The sequence below is a fragment of the Sinocyclocheilus grahami genome, unplaced genomic scaffold (genome assembly GCF_001515645.1).
Source record: "Sinocyclocheilus grahami isolate Dianchi unplaced genomic scaffold, SAMN03320097.WGS_v1.1 scaffold2.1, whole genome shotgun sequence".
NCBI classification, from domain to species: domain Eukaryota; kingdom Metazoa; phylum Chordata; class Actinopteri; order Cypriniformes; family Cyprinidae; genus Sinocyclocheilus; species Sinocyclocheilus grahami.
In genome coordinates this window covers 895,560-919,318 of record NW_015505181.1, presented here as the reverse complement: position 1 = coordinate 919,318, position 23,759 = coordinate 895,560, and the positions used below count along the sequence as shown (strand labels likewise).

General features: G+C 36.4%; 1 protein-coding gene across 4 annotated transcripts in view; it reads right to left on the bottom strand.

The window, feature by feature from the left end:
• The window catches only part of plekhg5a (pleckstrin homology domain containing, family G (with RhoGef domain) member 5a), a 45,356-nt gene that overhangs the window by 9,446 nt on the left and 12,151 nt on the right, over positions 1-23,759 (bottom strand). For 2 of the 4 annotated variants that reach the window (XM_016293666.1, XM_016293591.1), the window contains exons 3-12: positions 14,393-14,534; positions 14,183-14,282; positions 12,731-12,791; positions 12,482-12,573; positions 12,266-12,402; positions 11,178-11,338; positions 2,970-3,161; positions 2,154-2,315; positions 1,175-1,270; positions 736-936 (exon numbers count right to left, since the gene is read on the bottom strand). In XM_016293666.1, coding sequence (XP_016149152.1) covers positions 736-936; positions 1,175-1,270; positions 2,154-2,315; positions 2,970-3,161; positions 11,178-11,338; positions 12,266-12,402; positions 12,482-12,573; positions 12,731-12,791; positions 14,183-14,282; positions 14,393-14,534 — 1,344 coding nt within the window. Of the gene's footprint in view, positions 1-735; positions 937-1,174; positions 1,271-2,153; positions 2,316-2,969; positions 3,162-11,177; positions 11,339-12,265; positions 12,403-12,481; positions 12,574-12,730; positions 12,792-14,182; positions 14,283-14,392; positions 14,535-19,473; positions 19,601-22,407; positions 22,546-23,759 lie in introns of those variants that run through there. The other 2 variants (XM_016293827.1, XM_016293755.1) reach the window with 2 other exon arrangements.

Here is a 23,759-nt window from a genome sequence, read left to right as displayed (position 1 = left end):
ACCCTCAGGGCATCCAAAATGTTGGTGACTTTGTTTCTTCAGTAGAACACAAACAAAGATTTTTAACTCAAACCGTTGCAGTCTGCCAGTCATATAATGGAAGTGAATGGGAATCACGGCTTTGAGAGTCAAAAAAACATACACAAACAAAACCAAATTAAACCCTGCGGCTCGTGACGACACATTGACACTCATTGACACAATGGACCATTGAAACTCTATCTACAATCTCAATTAGGAGTGTCAATGGTCCATTTGAGAGATAGGTGGCGGTAACGCACTTATAAGTCTGCGATCCGCCGTAAAGCAAGAAGAAGAAGAAGACACATCTGAGAACGCGCTCAGGACAGTTTGGACATTGCGGTGAATCAGAGGTAAAAAACTATATAAATACTGTTCAGTTTCTTGCACAGACCGATCGTTTCGTGTCTTTACACATCAATGTATCGTCACGAGCCGCAGGGTTTAATTTGGTTTTGTTTGTGTATGTTTTTTTGACTCTCAAAGCCGTGATTCCCATTCACTTTCATTATATGACTGACAGACTGCAACGGTTTGAGTTAAAAATCTTCATTTGTGTTCTACTGAAAAAACAAAGTCACCTACATCTTGGATGCCCGTAAGCAGATAAACATCACATTTTCATTTTTGGGTGAACTATTCCTTTAAGTCTTGAAAAATGTTGTGTGCAGCAACCAGTGTCTCCCGTGTGAGATAGTATGTGCACACACTCACAGTGCTGAAGCCCTCATGTAGTTCAGTAGGGTTGATCATTGATCTTTTCTGTCTGGCTTTCTCTAGAGCCGGCAGCATGACCTCAGCCCACAGGGATGTATGCAGTTGCACAATATCCTGAATGTTACTGAAGAGGCGCACAGGTTCGACTTCACTTAGTAAACCACCCTCCTGCAGGTTCAGCAGGCCACATAGAAACAGCTGGCAAAAGAGGAAGAGATTCTGATTATACCGTGCTATAAAGTTTAACATGTAATCTGTCACAAGTCATTTAAAAGTATCATAAATGCTGAAGTCAATGAGCAGTGGACAAGATAAATATTATAAATTCCTCTCATGGTCTTGTTGAAAACAATGAGACATATTTCAGTGACATTATCAGACACATTTACACAGGTACTAAGATAATGCATTGAAGTAAACATCATCGGGTTCTTACATCAGTAATGACATGCAATTTCTTGATGTAGTCTGACTCTGTCTGAAGCAGTTCCCATATGGCCTCTTGTTGATGGCACTGACGTCTGGTTAAAATCTATAAGAAAAAACAAACAAAAACAAGTAAAAACACTATATTTTGCATGAACATACAGGGATGACTCTTTATTCATTAAAGAATTCAGAAATAGTTTAAAAAATAATACGAAGAAATGTTTCTTGAGTACCAAATCAGCATATTAGAATGATTTCATATATAATTATATTGTATAGTTTGAACAAAGCTATACAGTGAGTTGGAACCAATATTTCTATAGTGATGACAAAACACTCAGAGTAAAGTCTCTGGAGCTGGTTCTGCATGGGGAAACTCTTCATATTCAATTATGGTTACTGTAACCAAACATTATTAATCAAAAGGTTGCAGTGGGTTAATTCGAAAACCTGTGTTTTGTAAATGGCCTTATTTACTTTTTACTATTTACTATTTTACTTATTTACTTATGTCTCATTTTGTAAATATCTCTCTCATGGTAACAACGTGCAGCAAAATTGTAGCAAATGGATTTCACAGAAAGTAAATTATGCTTATTTGTCTGACTAACAATAGTTTTGAGAGTTGAAGTGTCTCCTGACAGAAAAGGTTGATCTGTCAGACACTTAGTAGAGAGTATAGTGCATAGACCTTTCTTGATAATAAAAAAAAAAACACAGTTTTGTTCATGTAGGTACTTCTAGAAAACCGATCACGACAAGGGCAATAAAACATCCATCTCCATGATACAGTGAAGGCCTAACACCGAAACGTCAATGGAAAAGCTGAAGTCATAAAACCATTCTTAACTGATTATGGTCATTAACCTGACAGAATTATCATCGTACATGAATTGTATTCTACAATTTATGATGGGATATAATGTCCTAATGAAATTATAAAATTATAAAAATTCCCAAAGCGATATGCAGAGTAGTGTGTTTACCTCAGGATTGTCCAAAAGCTGCTTCCAGGTCTCTTCTAGCTCCAGGTTGGGCTCCTCTTCCCATGAGTCTCTGTGGAACGAGAGCTGCGGAGGCATCTTGGGTAGTCCGAACATAGTGTATGAGTATAGTTTACTCTGCAGCTGTTCCACACGATCATACTCCTGAGAGGAAAAATTTAAATATTTAAAGTGGAGAGGAAATCAAAAATGAAGAAACTTCTATAATATTTTGATTTTGCAATAGATTACATTTAACAGTGTTAAGAAATGATTAGGGCTTTTAAAGATTAACTTTAAGTAGGCATTAGATGAAAGCAAGAATAAGGGAAAAGAGCATTATCAATTAAATATTCAATATTGAGCAATGAATTAAATATTTACTACCATGGTACTGATATATTGTGCATCCCAAGCATAACATGAGCTATTAAAAATAACAACAATTGGAAAATGATGTCTTTATCGTACCCCATACGAGTTATGTGTAATATTAGACAGAATATGACTACTATTATTATATATAAACACTATGGTGTATTGTTTGCAGCATGGAGTAAATCTCAAGGCACATTTAATGATCTCATAAGCGGTGGTCACCCTTAAGCAGGCATTGTTGTCCAACTTCAAGCTATTATGTGATTTTTTACAAGAGTCACATAGAGAGGAAAAGAGCCCAGCCTGCGATTTGACCCCAACTTTACACTCCTGAGCCAGCCAGGGTGTCAACCAACCTAAATCTCTAGGGCATGCTAATAAAAAACACCAAAGGTTCTGCACGTGAGGGAAAACAACCCTTGAATGCTCACAGATGCTTACCTTCCCAAGAGAGCCATTTCCTGAGTTGGAACTGAAGAGGCCACTGAAACGGCTGGCGGCACGGTTCCTCCAGCGGTCTGTACCTGTTACAGATCCTGGAAGAGAACTGCTCAACTGGGATATGGAATCTTGATTGGGGACACTGGCATCACCCAGAAACTCCGGCATGTTCTTTCGCCGACGCGTTTGACCCTGTCACAGACAGAGAGTGAGAAAGAGCGGTTTTGAGAAAAAGTAAAAGTAAACAGCGACCAGTGTTTGAATCGAGGTGGGGTGGTCCTGGACCCCCCATAAAAGTTAAATGGACAAAAAAGAACACAAAATAAAAAAAAAACTTGGGGGGTTCTATAGTTTTTTTAATGAATAAAAAGTACATATTAAAAAAAACTATTACATTTGACTAATAATAAATATTTACAAATATTTTACACCATGGCATTAGCAACGCTGAGGTAATGGGTTCGATTCCCAGAGGAAAGAAGAATTGTTGATATGTGTACCTTTATGTTTGATTATTGACACACTTGAGTTACTTTATCTCTGAAACAAAATTGACTAATTTACTAAATTTTACATGTGCCTTTATTAACTACTGATCACCTTTAGAAAAAAAACACTGACACATATTTATAAAAAATAATTAAAATAACAACAACATTAAAAGTATTTATTATTATTAATAATAATAATTATAATATTAAACAAATAATTAAAACATATAATTATATATATAAATTTTTTTTGTTGAATTATCAGTTTTATAATTATTCAAAATTATTGCCCTGTACAGCATGATTGTTTTCATTTGATTATTTACACTTTAATTACTTTATTAATCTTTAATGTCTGGAACAAATTAACCTCTGATCACATTCAAGACAAAAAAAAAAACTGGCAGAAATGTTGCATAATAAACTATTTTATTTTGAACAGCAAACAAAACACAGGCAGGCTGAACAAACCAACAATGTATCAATAGTCACAGAGGAAACGCTTCTGTCATACAAACTTTGACAACAAGTCAAAGCAGACACCTTTTGTGAAATCTTCAGGCTAAACTGTGGAATTTTAAGTGCCAGATGTAGCCCGGCTCTGACATGTAAGGAAGCGCAAACAAAACACTCAGGACATTTATGCATAAACAAAGACAGGCCTGTTCTCAGATCATCTCCATACGTTCAGGGACATATTTCACCTGAGGATGGGACGGCACATGTGTGTTTAAAAAGAAAAAAAAAACTCTGTTGACCTTAGGGAGCACATTCAGCTGTCAACACGTGAAAATGCCATTTGGGTTTTGCCAACATTCTCTGCTCAGAAAGGTTAAAGCATTAGAGACTTGACTGACAAGAATTATCAAACCCTGTGACCTGAGCCAGCAAGAGGAACCCTTCGGCAACAACAGGAAAAGAGACAAGGCATGTCTCGGAAAGCAGGGGAAAGGCTTTTCCCTGTTCACGACAATGGAAAGAAATGAAGAATGCATGAGTGTAGTAGGGAAAGCCACTCAATGTCTCTTGGGGCTCATTACTTGGACATTGTGTTCTGATGATGCCTTTCTTTTCAATGGAAAATGCAATTACAATGGGTTAAAAACAAACCTGCCATTTTTCGTCAGAGAAATATCTTCAAGATCTTCAGGCCAATTCATTCGTCAATGTTCTGGGACAATGCCAATGTTTCTTAACAGACAGAATGTTCTGTGCCCAAGATGGACCTCATGATGAAGACAAAAGCCCATTTGTTGCTTACCCAGATTGATAAACATTTCTAGATCAACTCAAAATGTTCTTAGCTTTGATCAGAGAAATTCACTCATCAGATCTCTGAAAAGCATTGAGCAATCAGTGCTCCCCTACTTGCTACATTTGACAGACAGTACTGGCTGCAGAAAACTAATTAAAGTCATCCTTCAAAGATGACAAGCTGACATTGTCTTGGTCTATGTCCATTGGGAGAACCTGTTTGACTCATTTGTTTGGTCGGTTTCACTCTGAGGAACACAAAGTCAACACTGCGCCCAGACAACATGTGATGATATTATATTTCCAAGAGTTATCACAGAGACTTCTGTATACACTTAACCATGCCAAAAAGTAGATTTAGTCTCATCCGCTACCAAAATCACTTTTAAAATTAGCCAGTATGCTTGATGAAACCATTATATTTGTTATATTTATTAAGAAATCTGGGAGTTCGATTAGAAAGAGCAATACAAGCGCTGCAGGCAACATTTTCCCTATCAATTCCCAGACAGATGCTCTTTGAACGTTCATATTTGATTAAAAAAATTGTTCATACGAACCATGCAGACAAAGCCAAAGTGTCAAACACAAAAGACAAGCAATAACAAGCTCACCGTAGATGTCAGAGGCATTTCCAAGGCGGTCCACAGCATTGCACGGCATCAAAAGAGAGCCAGGCCCATGCTGCTCCCAGAATGAATCTCCTACAACCTGCTTCCCTCCTGCACCCTCACAAAAGCTACATTGATGTCAAAGGACTAGTGCATTCAAATCCACTTCTACAGGCTCGTCGGCTTGCTATGTGCATGCGAGTGAACCTGAAGGAGGCTGAGAGGACTGAACGGTAGACCGCTGCATTGCTGAGGAGGGCTGGCCGGATGTCATAGTAACTGCAGAATCCTGCCCTCCTATTGTGTGAGCAGGAAGAGAGGGGAAAGGAGCAGGGGAGGAGGAGCTCCTTCTGCTACCTCAACTACCTCAAACAACCGATCCTAGCAGCGGCTCCCTTTAAAATCAACAGCACTGAACGAGTGACATGAGCTGACTGCAAAACAGTGTTTAATGCACATCTGCTGTGAAAGGGAATGCTTGATGCAGGCAAAGCTTTTTCTTTTTCTTTTTAAACAGTATGGATATTTTCCGAATCAGTTTGGTAGGACAAATTGGTCATTGGTTGCGCCAATGTTGCCTAGTCAGCTAGTCTGGATGCTCAAACAGCACCACAGGGTTTATACTTTTAGGGGAAGTCAATCTATAAATGGCTCACTTTTTGTTGTTCCTGCATATTAAAAGGAGACTTCTTCATCCAAAAATGTACACACTCTCACATTGTTCCAAACCCTGTATGGCTTCTGTGGAACAACATAGAATATATTTGGAAAAATACATGTGGTTTTTTGGTCCATTAAATGAAATGGGGTTCATTGTTGTTTGGACCCCATTGCCTTTCACTGTGCACTCTTAAAAATAAAGGTTCCAAAGTGTTTTTGTTTTTTTTTGGTTCCCCCCAAAAAAATTTTGAAAACTTTTTCCACTGTAAAGAACCTTTGTGCAATGGAAAGGTTCTGTGGATGTTAAAAGTTCTTCATGGAACCCTTGATGTCAATAAAGAACCTTTGTTATTATTTTTTAAATAATTTGTATGGACAAAAACAGTTTAAACATTCTTCAAAATATCTAATTTTGTGTTCCACAAAAGAAAAAAAAAGACATACAGATCTGGAACAACATTATGGGCAAGTGAATGATCTCTAAATTATAATTTCTGAGTGAAATGTTTTAACACACACACTTCAAATTTAAAATAGAAAAACATCTTATGATAGTTGAACAAGTGATCCGATAAGTGTTAAAAATGCACTGTGAATATAAACACATTTGGGGTCCTGTTATCTGAGGCACAGCACACAATTCTTCACTTTGTGACAAGTCCAAAGTTAACTTAAGTGATTGTGACTAATTAGGTGCTTGCACAATTTGCATAATGGCCTAATTTGCATTTTGCTGAGACTCTCTTTGAACTGTCCAAAACCAACACTGAGATCAGGTAAGGAAAGCAAGATCTCTCTGCTGATCTCTCTGTCATCTTCTTAAATCTTATTGGGATAGAATTTGCTGAATATTAGGCCTATTTGATATTATATTGCTTGCAAAGAAAAAAATATGCAAAATAGCTATCTGTGTTGTATTTAAAATGTATGTTATTTTGTGTAAAAGCACTTTTTACTCATGTGATATTGCTTGCAGAACATCCACAATATGTAGGCACAGAAGACGAGGCACATTTTACACATACAGAAATAAAGAAACACTTAGGCCAGCAAGAGTTAAACTTTCCAGGTGCTTCTGTACATTGTTACACATTTACCCAGATTTCCCCATTAAGTAACATGCTTCTAATCATATGATACTGCATAAAGATAACAAAAGAGATAGTTTAACTTGCTGTTTCCCACAAAAGATAATGACCTTGTGACATAAAGGGAATTACAACATAAAAATTGTCAATTTCATATAGATCTTATATAATATATTAATTTAGCTATTTGGAATAATATTACAGTGTATAAAAAGATGATTGACCCTTCTCATCATAAAAAGAGGATACATACAGTATCATTTAATGAGCCTTTAATTGGCTATTTCTACAGTACCTGACTTTTATGAAATTACTTTGTATTAAACACTAATATACAATATAAGCAGTTAATTTAGATGCTGCCACATGAAGCACATTTTTTTTTGGTTACCTGACATTTTTTAGAGAAAATAAACCACAGTCTTCTCCTGAACCTAGAGGATTTGAGACCAATATTAAACCCGTATAATGCATAGATACCTTGATCCCTTGTTTAGTATCTCCCGGGGGATACATGGGGCTGTTAGGAGGAGTTGGTGTAGCCACAGGCATGGGGCTCAGAGGTGGCACGTCTCCAGCTTCGAAGCGCTGTACGCGGGCAGCCACCAACCCCGTAGTACGAGGTCTATGGGTATGAATCTGGGGAAGCTCATTCAGAGAACTGTAGTGGATCAGCATTCCACCTGGAACCTCTGGTAAAGTTGGCATGCTGGGTACATTCCATGTCCTCTGACGAAAATTCAGCATTTCCACGCTGGCACGGGTTTCTCTATCATGCAAAAAGATGTAAGACGTAAAGGTCTGGATGGAGTAGTTCCAGTAGATCTGGTATGCCTTGTGAATGATTTATTCCTCTTCAAAGTTCTTGTAGTTTTGAGTCATGGTCGAAAAAAGAAACATCATGGATGATGACTGTACTCAAATTCACCTCAAAAGTCCTTCAAAACTTCTAACTTGCTCTTCTCTGTCTTCCTGTGTTGTTCCACGTGTATCTCTCTGCTTAAGCATCAGTCTTCTGATTTGACCTTTGACCTCGGTGCCAATGCTGATGGAAGGTGGAGCGACACTCCTGACACTTTTCCTTGGCCAATCTGTTCTGCTTTGTGCCGTCTTTCAGTGAGATCACACACACCACTGCCTCTCCAGATGGTATTAACCGGCTGTATGGCTCTATCTTATCATTTCTCTATGGCTTGACAATCACTTTTATGGCTAGTTATGGTTAGCACACATCTGACCTCAGTACAGTAAAAGCAACCTTACAGTACAGAAACATCACTGCTGCATTATATCTTCAGAGCAAACTGCACCTGTCATTACAAATCACATCAATCCGAGCTGAAACAGGATCAGTATGTATGAGAACTGAATGAGTACAAATACATTTAGCTGAATTTCAGAATCCGAGAAAAAAAACAAAAATTCTGTCTTTCCTGTTGAAAAAAAAAATATATATATTGTTTACAACAAGGAGCCAATCGTTCAAACTAATTCAACAGGATTTTCCATCACGGACATCCTGGGTGAAATTGGTTAACCTTGTGCTCCACTGAACTGCTGATGAAGCGGACAGAACTTTTGGACAGTCACAAGGAAATAAAATCTCATGAGCTTTGAACTTTGCTCATTTCAGCACAGGCCTAAAAACACATTCAAAATTTCATAGGATTGAAATGTGCTTCATCAAAAGGATGTGTTTGCTTTATTGGGAAGGTTTCTTTGTTTGATTTTGAGCTTGAATACTCAGGCTGGCACATGCTGCTTATGTGGAAGTCAAGTCATTTGGCGGCACTATCAGGATTTCCGAGACACATCCCTATATTCAAACAAACTCAACCCTGAACGTATCTCTGATATGATCCTAAATAAAGGCAGGCTGGTTTAGAAACCTTGCAGTCACTAACTGAGAGATATACCGGGAATTAGTAACAGGTGGCAACACAAGATTGCCATAAAACAATGAGTCAGTTGTTCACCGGGTTTGCGGTAAGCACTTAAAAACATTGACTTTGGAAAAAACATTTATTGTAATTATGTTTCACAAAACATGTTTGCACAATGGGTGAAATTGTCGGGTTTCAGATGAGAAAAATCATATACTATACATTACTACAAGAACAGTAAAAACTGGAAGTGATAGAAATGCTAGAATGGACAAGAGAGTGACAAAGAGAAAGGGGAGATGGGGGCTAGTTGTCAAATGTTTAACTCTAGAGCAGTGTTTCCCAACCGGGGTGCCGTCTGTCGAGAGCAGGGGTGCCGTGTAAAAAATATATTTTTTATATTTTTAAATTGCTAAAATGTTCAAAAGAGCATCTATTATATAATATCCATTTCTGATGTCACCAATAATTAGAGATACACCGAAATTCCGGCTGCCGAAAATTAGTTCACCGCTCAGGATTCACTTTCACGTGGTGTGACACTCTGTGTATTATCCCGCTCTATGCGTGTGCGCTCCACTCAGTCGCTCCACTCGTATACCGTTCATGCGAATCAGAACAGCAAAGTCCACTCAAAAATTGAGCCGACAGGAAACATCGATGTAGTACAGAATTGTTTCTGTCTGCAATAGCCCTACTGTGTTGTAACAGGGTGTGATATATGGGCAATTCTGGTAACGCTGCCCTCTCATTCATTGATCTGCTAACCGCTATGTTATGCTCGCGTGTTCTGATAATAATAGCTTTCTAGGACTAAACATTATTTGGATAATTGGTTAAAAAAAATAAAACATTTTTAAAATATCTTAACCGTACTGTTAGACCTACCTGAAAAACTAAAAAGCTATTAACGTTAGCTAAGACGTTATTTTTTATTTGTGCTATCATTATTAATTTCTTTATTTGTTCTTATTTTATTACTGACTGCTTTCTTGTCATTTTTTATTCAATTCAAAGTTTGAAATCAAGCTATCTCGTGCTACTGCACCAAAATCACCCCACTGTAAAATTAAAAAAACACTGAGTGAGCAAAAATTTGTGAGATAGGTAGTTATAATGGTAATTAAATAATGTTTACATATGTATAAAAGCCTACATTAAAATCTGTCATATAAATTGGTCTCTTCATTAGAAATTAGCCTACTGATTACACATTTTTTAAATAATATTAAAAATATCTGTATGACATTATATATGACATTATATTCTGCAGTTCTTCCCTGTTGTACCGAATATCTATTCTGTTCAAATTATCATATCGAAGTTAGAAATTCAAATATTGTGACAAAATTAATGTTGTAGGGTGCCACAAGTTTGTTAAAATTTCCAAAGGGTGCCGCGACTGAAAAAAGGTTGGGAAACACTGCTCTAGAGAATATTTCTAAAGGTTATGTTATTTTTTGAAAATCTTCTTCTATATAGGCACATACACTACTGATCAAAAGTTTGGGGTAAGTAGGATTATTTTATTTTATTTTTTAAAGAAATTATTTATTCATCAAGGATGCCTTAGATTAATCAAATGTGACAGCAAAGACTTTTACAATGTTACAAAAAATTGATTTAAAATAAACGTTCTATTCGTCAAAGAATCATGGAAAAGGGTATTAAGCAGCGCAACTGTTTTCAACATTAATAATAATAATAAATGTTTTTTGGGCACCAAATCGTCATATTAGAACGATTTCTGAAGGATCATGTGACACTGAAGACTGGAATAATTATGATGAAAATTCAGCTTTGCCATCACAGGAATAAATTACATTTTAAAGCATATTAAACTAGAAATTAGAAAACAGTTTAAATTTTAATTATATGTTACAATATTAGTGTTTTTACTGTACTTTTGTTTATGCAGCCTTGGTAAGCATAAGAGACTTTTTTCAAAAACATTAAAAAGCTCAAACTTTTGAATGGTAGTGTATCCTGGCAAAAAGCAATCAAACATTTAATCTTTTAATGCCCAAGAAATAAAATAGTGTTCACTGAACACATTGTAGGGCATGTCGTCACACTAAATAGGGTAAGCTGTCACCGTGGAACTTGTTATCAAGTCTTTTCAATAAAATCTAAACAGTAAAAGAAACAAAACAATAAAAAAAAGGACAAAGCCCTTGTGACAACTAGCCCCGGTCTCTCTTATATAGAGAGAGTGACCTACCAGGCCAACTAGCAGGTCTGCTGCCTCTCGGCGTCCCAGAGAGCCGTGCTCTGCTCGGTCAGTAGAGGAACTACGTGTGCTAGAGGACCTCATGGTGGGCAGACTGAGAGAACGGGGGTCTTTCACACACCTCTCCACCCTCAGCTCCTCTCCTGGTCGAGCTGTGCGCACACACACACACACAATTGTACTTTAATGCACTGTGATAATGTCTCATGAATTTATCTAATTTCTGATAAATTCTCCTGTTGATAAATGATACAGAAATTCATTCATAGAATTATTTAATATTGACCATTTTAATTACTTTGTAAGGTCAGACTGTTCTTTGGGTCATTCTCAAATCATAAGATCTAGAGAATTTTATGCTTCCAACTCTGTTTGATGTATGTATTATTTCAACAAATAGCTTTTTATTGCATAAAATATTTTAATTATATTTTCCGGAGCTCAAACAGTTAAGCATGGTGCTAGAAACACCAAGGTCATGGATTTCATTCTGAGGGAATGTATGAACTTTATATCTTGAATACACTGTAGGTTGCTTTGGATAAAAGCCTATGCCAAATGCGTAAATGTAAATGTAAGAAATGCAAAGGTAAAAAGTTCTATGACCATTTCAAGTGTAAAAGTCTAAATCATACAGTATTTTTCTCATCATGCGGTTACAGAAACTTCTAAATCATGACATGCTGATTTAAAATAAATTGAAAAGAAAATAACGCATCAGTATAAAACGATCCTTCTCTCTGTTAAAATGCTTCAATGCTCCAGCTCACCAAATCACATATTCAAACTTTCAAAATCCATTCAGATTATAATAGTTTTTGATTTAGTCATTAGAAATGGTTCCTGGAGTACCAGTAAATGTACTGAAAAACAATACAAATATAATGTCAAATGTACAATAACTTTTCCTTCACTCCTTACTGTTGACCTAAAATGAGTGAAGAGCTACTGTAATCAGATACAACTGTTCTGAATCTGAGTTCTGAGATACAACTGTTTTGAATTTGATTACTAGCCAATATAGACAGAGTCCTGTCTGTTGATTTCATAGTATTGCTTAGAAGGCAGCAGGGCATTACCTCGTACTCTGAGGTAGTGGCCACCAAAGCGGTAGGCTTCAAATCCCAGTGAAAGTGGGGTATTGGACTGATCTAGGAACAGGTTGACCCGTGACAGCTCAATGCCTTTTCTTTCAAACACAGCTCCCAGGACTTCTCTGAAACACAAAGCTAACCATGATTCTAAATGCACAGATTTGTTTATTGCACCACCTAGGGGTTCAAACACAAAATCACCTCAAGGTTTTCTTCTTCACAGCTGGGACGATCTCCATGCTGACCTCAATATTTAGGTCAAACTTCAGAGTAAAGCACTCCTTGCTGGGGTCCTGCAGGAGTGAAGAATGGACAATCAGCTTATGCTTTAGTACTGACTCAGAGGTACATCAAGTCTCAAAATCTTGCCTGCAAAACTAAATCATTTGTTTGAGACAGAAAAGCAGTACACAGACTTAATAAAAGTCAGAATTCTAATTCTTCTCTTACATCTGTGTGTCGGCGTCTGGTCTTCTTTTTAACCAGTTTCATTCCTCCACTCCTGCGATCCCTGAGAAGCACAAAAAGAAAAGAAAATAATGACTGAACCTACAAGAAATGCCATGGTGTCTTTTTCACTAACCATAATCTAGTTTAATCAAGCACAGGTATTTAAATTAAGTCACTGTCATTCTTTTCAGCACAAACCACCCACCTTTATTAAAGATTATACCTTGTTTAAAAAAGTCAGCATAATGTGCCTGGCACAACAACGCACTACTGCCATCCAAAAAAAATGGGCAGTGAACTGAATTTTACCAAAACTAGATTAATGTTTACATTTTCTATTGATTATAGTAGCAGTAATACATGAATGGTGCAAGAGGATAAGGCATTTGATCACAAATGGTGATCAAATCAGGGACAAGAGCATTATTAGAGACTATGCTGCAGAAGAGTTACATTTTAGCATTTTAAAGAGGTGATTTAGCCAACGCTGTGTGGTTCTGACAAAGTATGCCAGAATGAGGTAGTCTGCGGCATCCTCTATAACGTCAAAACTAGGAACTGTACCGGTGCAAATTAGGTCAGTATAGTTCCAAACTTTTATTTCATAATTCCAATAACTGAATTGTTCTTACACTTTTTTTGTGATTACAGTGTTTTTAATATTATTTTTATTCACAAATTGAACTTGATAATGTATTTAATTTTTTTAAATATACATTCATTATAAAAGATTTAAATGACTTATTTCATAATTCCAATAACTGAATTGTTCTTACACTTTTTTTGTGATTACAGTGTAATCACAAAATCATTTAAATCATTTTATTAATTGTACATGATTTTTCCATGTCTAGAAATAAAAAAGAAATATGATTTAAGATGATTTTTAGATATTTCAGCTTGTTGTAAATTGCTTTGTCTTATTTTAAATCATTTTAAGCCATTCTGCGGCCCTCTTGGAAGTGTACTTAGGTCCTCTAGTGGGTGCCGGCCCCCTATTTGTTACCTTATTTACATATTTGTTTTAGTGACTTGTGTACTAGACTAATTTAGTAGTTGTAATTAATTCTTAGTGAAATCCCCCCATGTGCGTAACAAGCAAATATCAGACGTGTTGTAAGCTAAAGCTACTTAGCCTTTCAAATCGAATTAATGGCGTAACTCACATTGTTTCAGGAAGCCTGCCAAAAACACAGCTTGTACCCATTCATTTATAAGGTTACCAATTCGCTCAAGCTCAAAAGGTCAGATTTACACTCTCTGTTCCATTTGGACATTTCCTAAAGTAGTTTGACCATCCAAAGGAATAGATAGTCCCATCCCAGATGTTCTCCAGTGGATGACGCCACTGGAAAGTACACAGACTTCCTCTTTCATTATACAAACATTAGTGAAACTTAAGAGCCCATAATGAATGTAATAATGGAGGGATAAATGTGAAAAAGAACTGACCCTAGGTCAGAGTATCCATCCTCTCCGTCCTCCATGTCAGAGGGGAGACCGGTGCGAGGTGGACAGGAACGAGTGGACACGTTCCGGGCCAGGATGGAACCTGTGGGGGAGAGGAAGTGAGGCAACACTAACATCCTGCCAGAAGATTGTAATAATAATTAACCTTTACACATTCAATGCTAAGTGTCATGCTCATCTTGAGAGCTTTACCTTGTGGTTGCAGGTCAAACCGTGGGTGCCTATCAAAGAGCATGCCGTCTCGGGCAACGGGATGGCAGTTTGAGTCACATAACTCACAGAGGTGAAGGGGGCTGCCGTCTCTAAGGTCCTGACACGACGGGTGGTGACACACCTGAGGCATAAATTATAAAGCAATAATGTCAAATTTGAAAACACAAAAATCCAACTGTGTGTGCATCATTTTCTTTTTGGCAATATAACCAAAACCCAGTTTTCTTCCAAATGTAACGCTTCTGGCCCTGGGAAATGAGAATAAACCTTCTTATAACAATATTCACAGTCACACTTTCATTTGCTTTTTTAATTTGTCTTCTTACAATTTCCAAAAGTGTATTTACATACAATCTCATGAGAATTCCAACATTTAACCATTATTTCTCTAAGTTGAACATTTCCAACGCAGCGTAATTTATACCACACCTCAAACAATGTTTATAGCATTTTGGAAATGACAGTGATGGACATTTCTGGAATAAAATAGCCTTGCTAAAGCTAATTTCATTGCAAACATAAAATATAAATAAGAAAAAAATAATAAAAACGGTTTTAACAATTTTTGCATGACTTCAAAAAATGACATCATGAGTGGCAGTCGAAATTAGCATAAAAACTGATCTAAAAATATTTTTTATATATATTTTTTATTATTTTTATTATTGTGTTCCACAGTTTCATTTTTGTCTATGTATTGGTGGCTCCATTGCCAGGAAAAAAATCCTTGTGTGTGAGAGCATACCTGTCAATACAGCTCAGTTTAATAAAATTTTTAAAATGTAATAATCTATATATTTACTTTTATGTTTTACATAGCTTAATAAAGCCTGGGTCTAAAATAATGATTAGACAAAATGTATACATTAAAAGCATTTGAAAAGTATCAAAAATAAATCATGATGGCATGGTAAAATTTTTCCAGGACTTTAATGTGACTTTCAATATAAAAACAGAAAAAAATGTAGTTAGTTTAAACTAAACAAAATCTGTTAGTTTAAACAAAAACCAACCATTGGGACATAAAAAGTTCAGAAACTGCCTGCTGTGCTATTATGCAACATTATGTTACCATAAAACTCAACATCAGTTTACATCAGCAGTCCTACCCAAGGCCATTTGAGAGACAAGTTGTAAGACCAACAGCAGCAGAAAATAAAGTGTGGAAAAGAAAGAGGGATTAGGACCTCCTGGTTGTGTGCTTCCTTCTATTGTTCTCTTAATATGCATCACAACAGAAGCAGCTCACACTCAGACAAAGAACCATGTAAAAAACTGAGCCGCCATATGAAAAGATTTCTCTTCATGGTTATTTCTCAAACATCTGTTTCTCAAACAAATTCAGTACAGGATCAAATATAATCCACTCAAAATACATTTAAGGACACATAGGCCAACTCAAGCTAAACCTTCTGAAGGTGCCAAAACAAACACGTCTCCTACATGCTGCAGTTGTGACGAAGCGCCTGAGCACTTTCTGAGAGGAAACCACAAGAAGTGAGTAAGCAAGACAGAGGGCATGTGCCAGCAAACCCCAACAAACAATTGGAGACAAGCAACAGGAAAATGGGCAGATTTTAGAGGTTACATAATCACAAAAACCACATACTGAAAAATAATAGATCTGCAGGTGAAAATGTGAGGACTTGCATTCATGATCAATTTTATATATATACATTTATGCATTTATATATATATATATATATATATATATATATATACCTGTCAATACAGCTCAGTTTAATAAAATTTTTAAAATGTAATAATCTATATATTTACTTTTATGTTTTACATAGCTTAATAAAGCCTGGGTCTAAAATAATGATTAGACAAAATGTATACATTAAAAGCATTTGAAAAGTATCAAAAATAAATCATGATGGCATGGTAAAATTTTTCCAGGACTTTAATGTGACTTTCAATATAAAAACAGAAAAAAAATTAGTTAGTTTAAACTAAACAAAATCTGTTAGTTTAAACAAAAACCAACCATTGGGACATAAAAAGTTCAGAAACTGCCTGCTGTGCTATTATGCAACATTATGTTACCATAAAGCTCAACATCAGTTTACATCAGCAGTCCTACCCAAGGCCATTTGAGAGACAAGTTGTAAGACCAACAGCAGCAGAAAATAAAGTGTGGAAAAGAAAGAGGGATTAGGACCTCCTGGTTGTGTGCTTCCTTCTATTGTTCTCTTAATATGCATCACAACAGAAGCAGCTCACACTCAGACAGTAAAGTTTTTAAATATACTTTTATATTGCAATAATTTCACATTTATATTTTTTAATGCCATCTGTAATCCCTGTGTAATCCCTCTCTCCGGACCGCCACAACTCGTTCTTGTTCCAAGTGGGTCTCGAACCCAGGTCTCCGGCATGGGAGGCGGACGCACTAACAAGGAGGCTAAAGATTGCAGCTTCTAGCATCAGTCGCTAGTCTGAGATCAGGGGCACCTACTTGCTGGCCTCTGTTACAAAGGCAAGTATCTGATGTCTCTATGAAAAATTGATTGCACATTTTTTTCTGAACTTAATCGCAATTATTCCCACCTAACATTAAAGTTTTTAAATATACTTTTATATTGCAATAATTTCACATTTATATTTTTTAATGCCATCTGTAATCCCCTGTGTAATCCCTCTCTCCCGGGTCCTCACTGCCACACCTCGTTCTTGTTCCAAGTGGGTCTCGAACCCAGGTCTCCGGCATGGGAGGTGGACGCACTAACAAGGAGGCTAAAGATTGCAGCTTCTAGCATCAGTCGCTAGTCTGAGATCAGGGGCACCTACTTGCTGGCCTCTGTTACAAAGGCAAGTATCTGATGTCTCTATGAAATAGTTTTTCCCCCTAATATTTAAGCATTGACTATAGCCATTCAACATTACAATATAATGAGAGCTAAAAATGTTAGCATTTATTAGACTTTTAAAAATAACACATTCTAATTTAAGTGAACTTAAAACAAGCTTCACATAAACCCATTATAATAAATGTCATATTTAGCTACTTGTGACCTTCAGCAAGTAGGAAATATACAGAAATTGAATAAAGTTATCAAACACTAAATTCTAAATTAAATACAGATGAATATTGATTTCCTCTCTTTTCTTTTGTTCTTTGATTAACAGGCATCACAGCAGCTGGTTATTAGGTTATTTTGACTGCTTTAAGCGCTGCCACTGCTGAACATTACGCGGATCTGACATGCATCGTATTTTCTCACAACTCTTTACCTTTTCTGACTCACTTCAGTTGAATTGGGAGTGTTAGATGAGGGAGGCAGTGCTGGGCTGCTCCAGGACAGTTTTGAAAACCACTGCATTTCAGAGATATGTTCTTAAATGTGACTCATATATAACAAATACTTACATGCATGCACAGTTTTAAGGCAGCTTTGATCGCCTTTTTGGTAACTTCATGGCTTATCTGACAACATAACTACGACATTGCATGCTTGTAGTTTAATTTGCGCTTTAATATGAAATTATATACAGTGCACACTGCCGCATTTGTGCATGCAATTGAAGAGCACGTGCTATGAGCACAGTATAACAGTTGACAGGACAGGAAAATTGGTTTTTACTGGCATATGGCATGACAACATATATATATATATATAGCTTCCAGCTGGGAACAAAGTAAAGCCAGATTGCTGCTCATAAGTACAAATTTAAGGCTAAATAAGGCTAAGAGGAACTACTGCCAAGCCAAACTGTTACTTTATCCTACATGGGAATTTTTTTCTCCTATTTTTCCTTTGTCTTCTTACTTGAAATGTTTTTGCAATGAGTTACAGTAAGGAAAAATTCTTGTGAAAGCCAGGAGAAGCGCTCAGAAAGCTGAAACAATGTCTTTTTGTTTCTTTTGTTTGAGTTTTGTATTCATACTTCAAAATTAATATAATTTTATATTTTATATATATATATATTATATTATACTTATTAAAATTAGAACATTTTGAAGTCAAGAAGAATAACATTAACCCAGCGGCCATTGCTGCATCTTCATGTGTGATATAAAATTATTCAGGTATGTGTCACTACTATTGATCTCCTATCAAAGGCCATGGGAGTATTTCTACTGCATATCTGTGTACAGAAACACACACAAACACACAAAAGTTTGATGAAAAATACAATATAACAGTAATATTGTGAAATATTTTTCCAATTAATATTTCATATTATTATCAGTGTTAAAAACTGTTGAGCTGCTGCATTTTTCTGGAAACCATGATATGTTTTTAGGGTTCTTTGTGTGTAACATTCATAAATACTGTAGATCAGATCATCAAAGTCAACTATTCGTATCTGTGAACACTAACTATGTTTCTAAATTGAAGCGAAAAAGCTGGCAAATGGCCAACATAATGCTGATATATATGATAAGCCTCAATTTAATTTGAATAAATAAAACATACATATTATTTTCCAAAATATTTACTAAAAACCAAAAACTCACATATAACATCTTTTGTCTAAAGTTCTGCTCAAATTCAAACAGCACAGTAAGGTTTATAAGGCCTTGTGAGTACAAAATCTATCTTTAGTTTTACCCCACATGACCCCCGAGAGACATGCTAATAAAATCAGCTTGTGATTATCTTGTGCCGACGTTTACAAAGGGCCTGGAGAAGACTGGAAAAAAGTCCGTTATTGTTCTCTACTCGCAAATATCACAACCTGAACAGACCTCCTACAATCTCACACCAGTGTACGCCCATTTTAAAAGGTCACTGTAAGAAAAAAAGTGATTAAAATGACCACAAAGTGCAATATCCACCAAACAATAAAGCACGACACTGTGACTCTAAACAAAAAGCCATTGAAGGAAAGCACACAGACTTTAGTTACCTCTTAGTTGACTAAAAGCAAGAGAGAGAGAGAGAGAGCACTAACTCTGTCATCAGTTTGGCTATGCCTCATTTCTCAGACCTTTCACACATCTGTGGTAAAAACCGCAGCACTTCACGCAGCTCAGAGACTTTTTAATAACAACCATAAAACCTCAGCTGTCGCCGTGAAATAACATACAATAACGCATTCATGACACACACCTGATGCCGGTGTCACACGCATGAGTGTGTGCACGTCTGCCTGTCTCTCTCTCCCCCCTGAAGTGATGGCTTCTCGGCAGTCTGTAAGAATGGCAGAGAACGACGTAGTGTTTCGGGACAATTCGATGCTTTGAGTGCCCATGCCCCCCTCTCTCGCTCTCCCTCTCTCCCCTTTTCCACTTCCCCTGCTTCCTTCCTTTCTTACTGGCTGCTTCTGAACAGCTCAGAGTCTGTGTGTGTGTGTGTGTGTGTGATGTAGGTGATTCCAATAGAGCAGCTGTGTGTATCGACTAAAAGATCTAAAAGAGGGGGGAAGAGCAGTTGCGGTTTTCCAGCCACACCCGCTCCCACTGATTTTGCCGTTCGCAAACACAGTTGTCCAACCACCCATACAAAAAACAAACACACAAAAATCTGCCTCAGTTATAAACTTTCATTTTCTGTTCTCGTTTTTACTTTAGTCATTTATCATCTACAGCAATCAGATGAAACAGGCAAATGTATGCATGTTTAATACTAGTGATAGCCTAATTTATTTGCACTGTAATCTTAAAATCTGTCCAGTTTGAGATTATCAGCACTAGTTGTGTCTGTCTGGTCCCTTTACGGCAAGTTATTCCACTAATGTCCTAATGTCGCCTCTGGCTTGCTTAGTTGGGGACACTTAATTTCCAGCGATATCGTTGACTTGATTGCAAATGATTGCACAGACACTATTTAAACTGAACTGAGCTGGATGATGACATCACTGAATTCAATGATGAACTGTCTTTAACTGAAAAATTAGTGTTTACTATTGTCATTTTGCATTATTGACACACTATTTTCCTAATTAATGCTGTTCAGTTGCTTTGACATAATCTGTATTGTTAAAAGCGCTATATAAATAAAGGTGACTTGACTTCACTTCACTTAATGCTGGGTACACACTAAAAGATTTTTAAAATCTTATAAGATCTTCAAAATGTGAGAGACCACAAACATGAGAACAAAAAACCCTAGATTTAACCGTTTTGCTTCTATATTGTGTGGTGTGCCGCGATGTTCCTCCCACACATCAGGATTTCTGATCGTAAATATTCAACATGTTGAATATTTACGATTCGTGATCGGGGCGCCTCCGACGTTCTTCCAAGCAGATTCAGTCACTCTTAACACACCTCACACCACAGGAAAATCGGATAAAATAATCTTTAGAACCACCAAGATAATCGGGACATTACCTAGGATTGTCGGAAGGGGAGAAATTGGCCCAAAATTATCTTATGGTGTGTACCCAGCATAAGTGGCCATGTTACTGACACACATAAAAGTATAGCTCCTGTCACTGGGAAAAGGCAGAAAACTGAAAAACTGGATTACCAGCTAATTAGCATGTGCATTTTAATTAAAAAGAGTGTGTATGCTAATTGAACAGTGTTACATTCTCTTTTTTGAGTCAGTAAAAATGTCATAAAATGAACATAATTTCTGGATCATGTGAAGTAAAATTCAGCTCTGCCCTCAAAGGAATAAATTACATAATAGATTTATTTCAAAAACATGAAAAAAAAAAACCTCACCAACCCCAAATTTTTGAATGGTAGTGATAACATTGGTCTCATGGTAAATTCCCTTCTTTAGCTCAAATATTGCAAACAAACAATGCGTTCTGACTAAAAAAATCTTCTAGAATTTTTTAAGAAAAAAATTTCCATATATTTATAACACAAAATTAATTAATTTACAAAAATTACATTTATTTAATTAAATATTACATTTACATTACATATCACATATTCACAAATCTGTGTACTAGTGGTGCTAATATAAAATTAAGAACTGTAACACTTGACACAGAAGGGTTATAGGAAATACATGTTTTAAATGATGAGTAAAAACAGTGGTGATATACTGTATGAAAAACCTGTGTCTCTGACATTTTTGCTTAGTCTTAGTAATTTCTCTCTTATATGTACACCAACTCTCTCCTGCCATCATCTACTTCAGACTCTTCCCAGAGTACACCCCTGCAGGGGGTTGGAAAATACATTCATTGAAACCTGCGGCTGAGTTTACTTTTACCAAATCCAGAGTATTACAGTATCAAAACCCCCTTCATCCTTCCTCTCTTTCTTTGTCTGTGCTTTATATAGCAGGCTGATGTAAGGCATAATAATGGCCTAGTTAATAAAATACTGTGCCTTATTAAAGTCACAAGAAACTCAGAATCATAAAATGACAATGTGCAAAACTACCAAACTCAAATAACACGCCATTACTGACCCCAGAAAAAAAAGGATTATAAAAAACTAAACTAAACAGCAAAGGATGTGACAGGTCATGTAAAAAATGCCCCAGAGACAGCAATCTCTCAGAAACATGGGGAGACAGAAGTGTCAACATGAAGGACGTTTCCAACAGTTAAACATCACCCTTGTATCCATTTCCTGTTTTTACTCAACTCTGAATCCACAACAACTTCCTGTGGCTACATCTCTTGGCCTACCCTTATGAGGACTGGCATGTGGAGGACTAGTGTGATCTCACTGTTGGTCCCTTGTGAATGATGGGAAACACTCAAGCATTTGAAAAATGTCCTCATTTTTCTTTTGAGTAAACATTAGTAAACTGTAATTTATACGATATATAAGCATTAAGATATATAGCATCTAAACAACATATTATTTAATATAAGATGTCAATGTCTATATAAGATGTCTGTATAAATGCATCATTCATTCATTCAATGTTATATAATTATTTTAAATATAATCTTTTTCTGCTCTATTCTTTAGATATAAAGAAGTATATTACATTCAGATTAAAAAAAAAGAAAAAAGAAAAATAGCATGTTGATCCTATGCGCTCATCAAAACAACTGACATTTGGCTTTATTTCAAAGCATGTTGTCATTACACATGAATACGCCTGAGGCAAGGAAGTTTCCGATACCTGATGGAGAGCTGAAAATGACTGTAATTTTACTCCTCAGGGGTCATGCATTGTGACTTCTTTGTTCATCCAGAGTCTTAAATCTCACTTGGTGACATCAGAGGTCTCCTTTAAAGGAGTGAATGAGAGAGTGGAGAGCTGTATTTGGCAAAAAAGAGCAAACAAGAAGGAGAGAATTATGATCTTCATGCTGACAGCTGACAGCATGGAATATGAGAGTAAATATAGGTTGTTTTCATACTTGGTCCCAAATCAGTACCACCGGGAGTCGTGAAGAAGTAAAACTAGGGAGAAGTTACAGTATTTAAAGTTGAATCATGGCTATCTATCTTGTGTATTTCTACCTCTATTAGTGCCGTAAAACAGTATTGTAAACAATGACTGTTTCCAAAAGGTTTCACAAAACACTCCAAAGGTTGGTCAGGGAAACAGATAGTCCCGCCCCTAACTCTTTGTTTAACAAGTCAAGTAAAGTCAAGTCACCTTTATTTATATAGCGCTTTTAACAATACATATTGTGTCAAAGCAACTGAACAGCATTAATTAGGAAAATAGTGTGTCAATAATGCAAAATGACAATCGTAAACACTCATTTTTCAGTTAAAGACAGTTCATCATTGAATCCAGCTCAGTTCAGTTTAAATAGTATCTTTGCAATCATTTGCAATCAAGTCAACGACAATCGCTGGAAATGAAGTGTCCCCAACTAAGCAATAACACAATTGGTTAAGACAATGTTGCCAGGCAGGGTTGGTCAGAATTTTAAAACAAACAGAAAAATGAATTGAAATTTTTAATTAAATTAAACTTTAATGAAATCTATGTATATTTAATGAAATCTAATTAAATTAAACGTAAGAAATCTGTATTTTATTTAATAATTTTGTCCATGTGGCCAAGCACACACTTACTTACTTATCTGAATGGGGAATTATATATGAAGTTCCTTAACGTAAGTTAGGGAGGAGCGAGCCCATCTAATCTTTCAATCAACAGCCAGAGTATATAAGCAGCTGCTTACCTCTCTCCAGTCGTAGCTGTTCCAGCATCCCTCCACCTCCCCAAAACTCCACCTTCATCTTAGGTACCTTGCCCTTCGTAATCATCCTATATCAAGTCCCGGGGGGTATATCAGAGCTCGAGTTGAAGCTGCTTCATCGAGCCCCTCTCCAGGGGACAGCAAGCCAAATAAGTTTACACACAATTTCCTTAAAGATTATATGGGCAAACGAACTCGTTAATGACTCGTTATAAATGCTATAACCTAACTTTTTAGTTAAAACTTTATTTGCTTTACGGTACTATTTTTACAAACAAGAAAATCTTCAAGAGATTTTTTTTTTTTTTGAGGG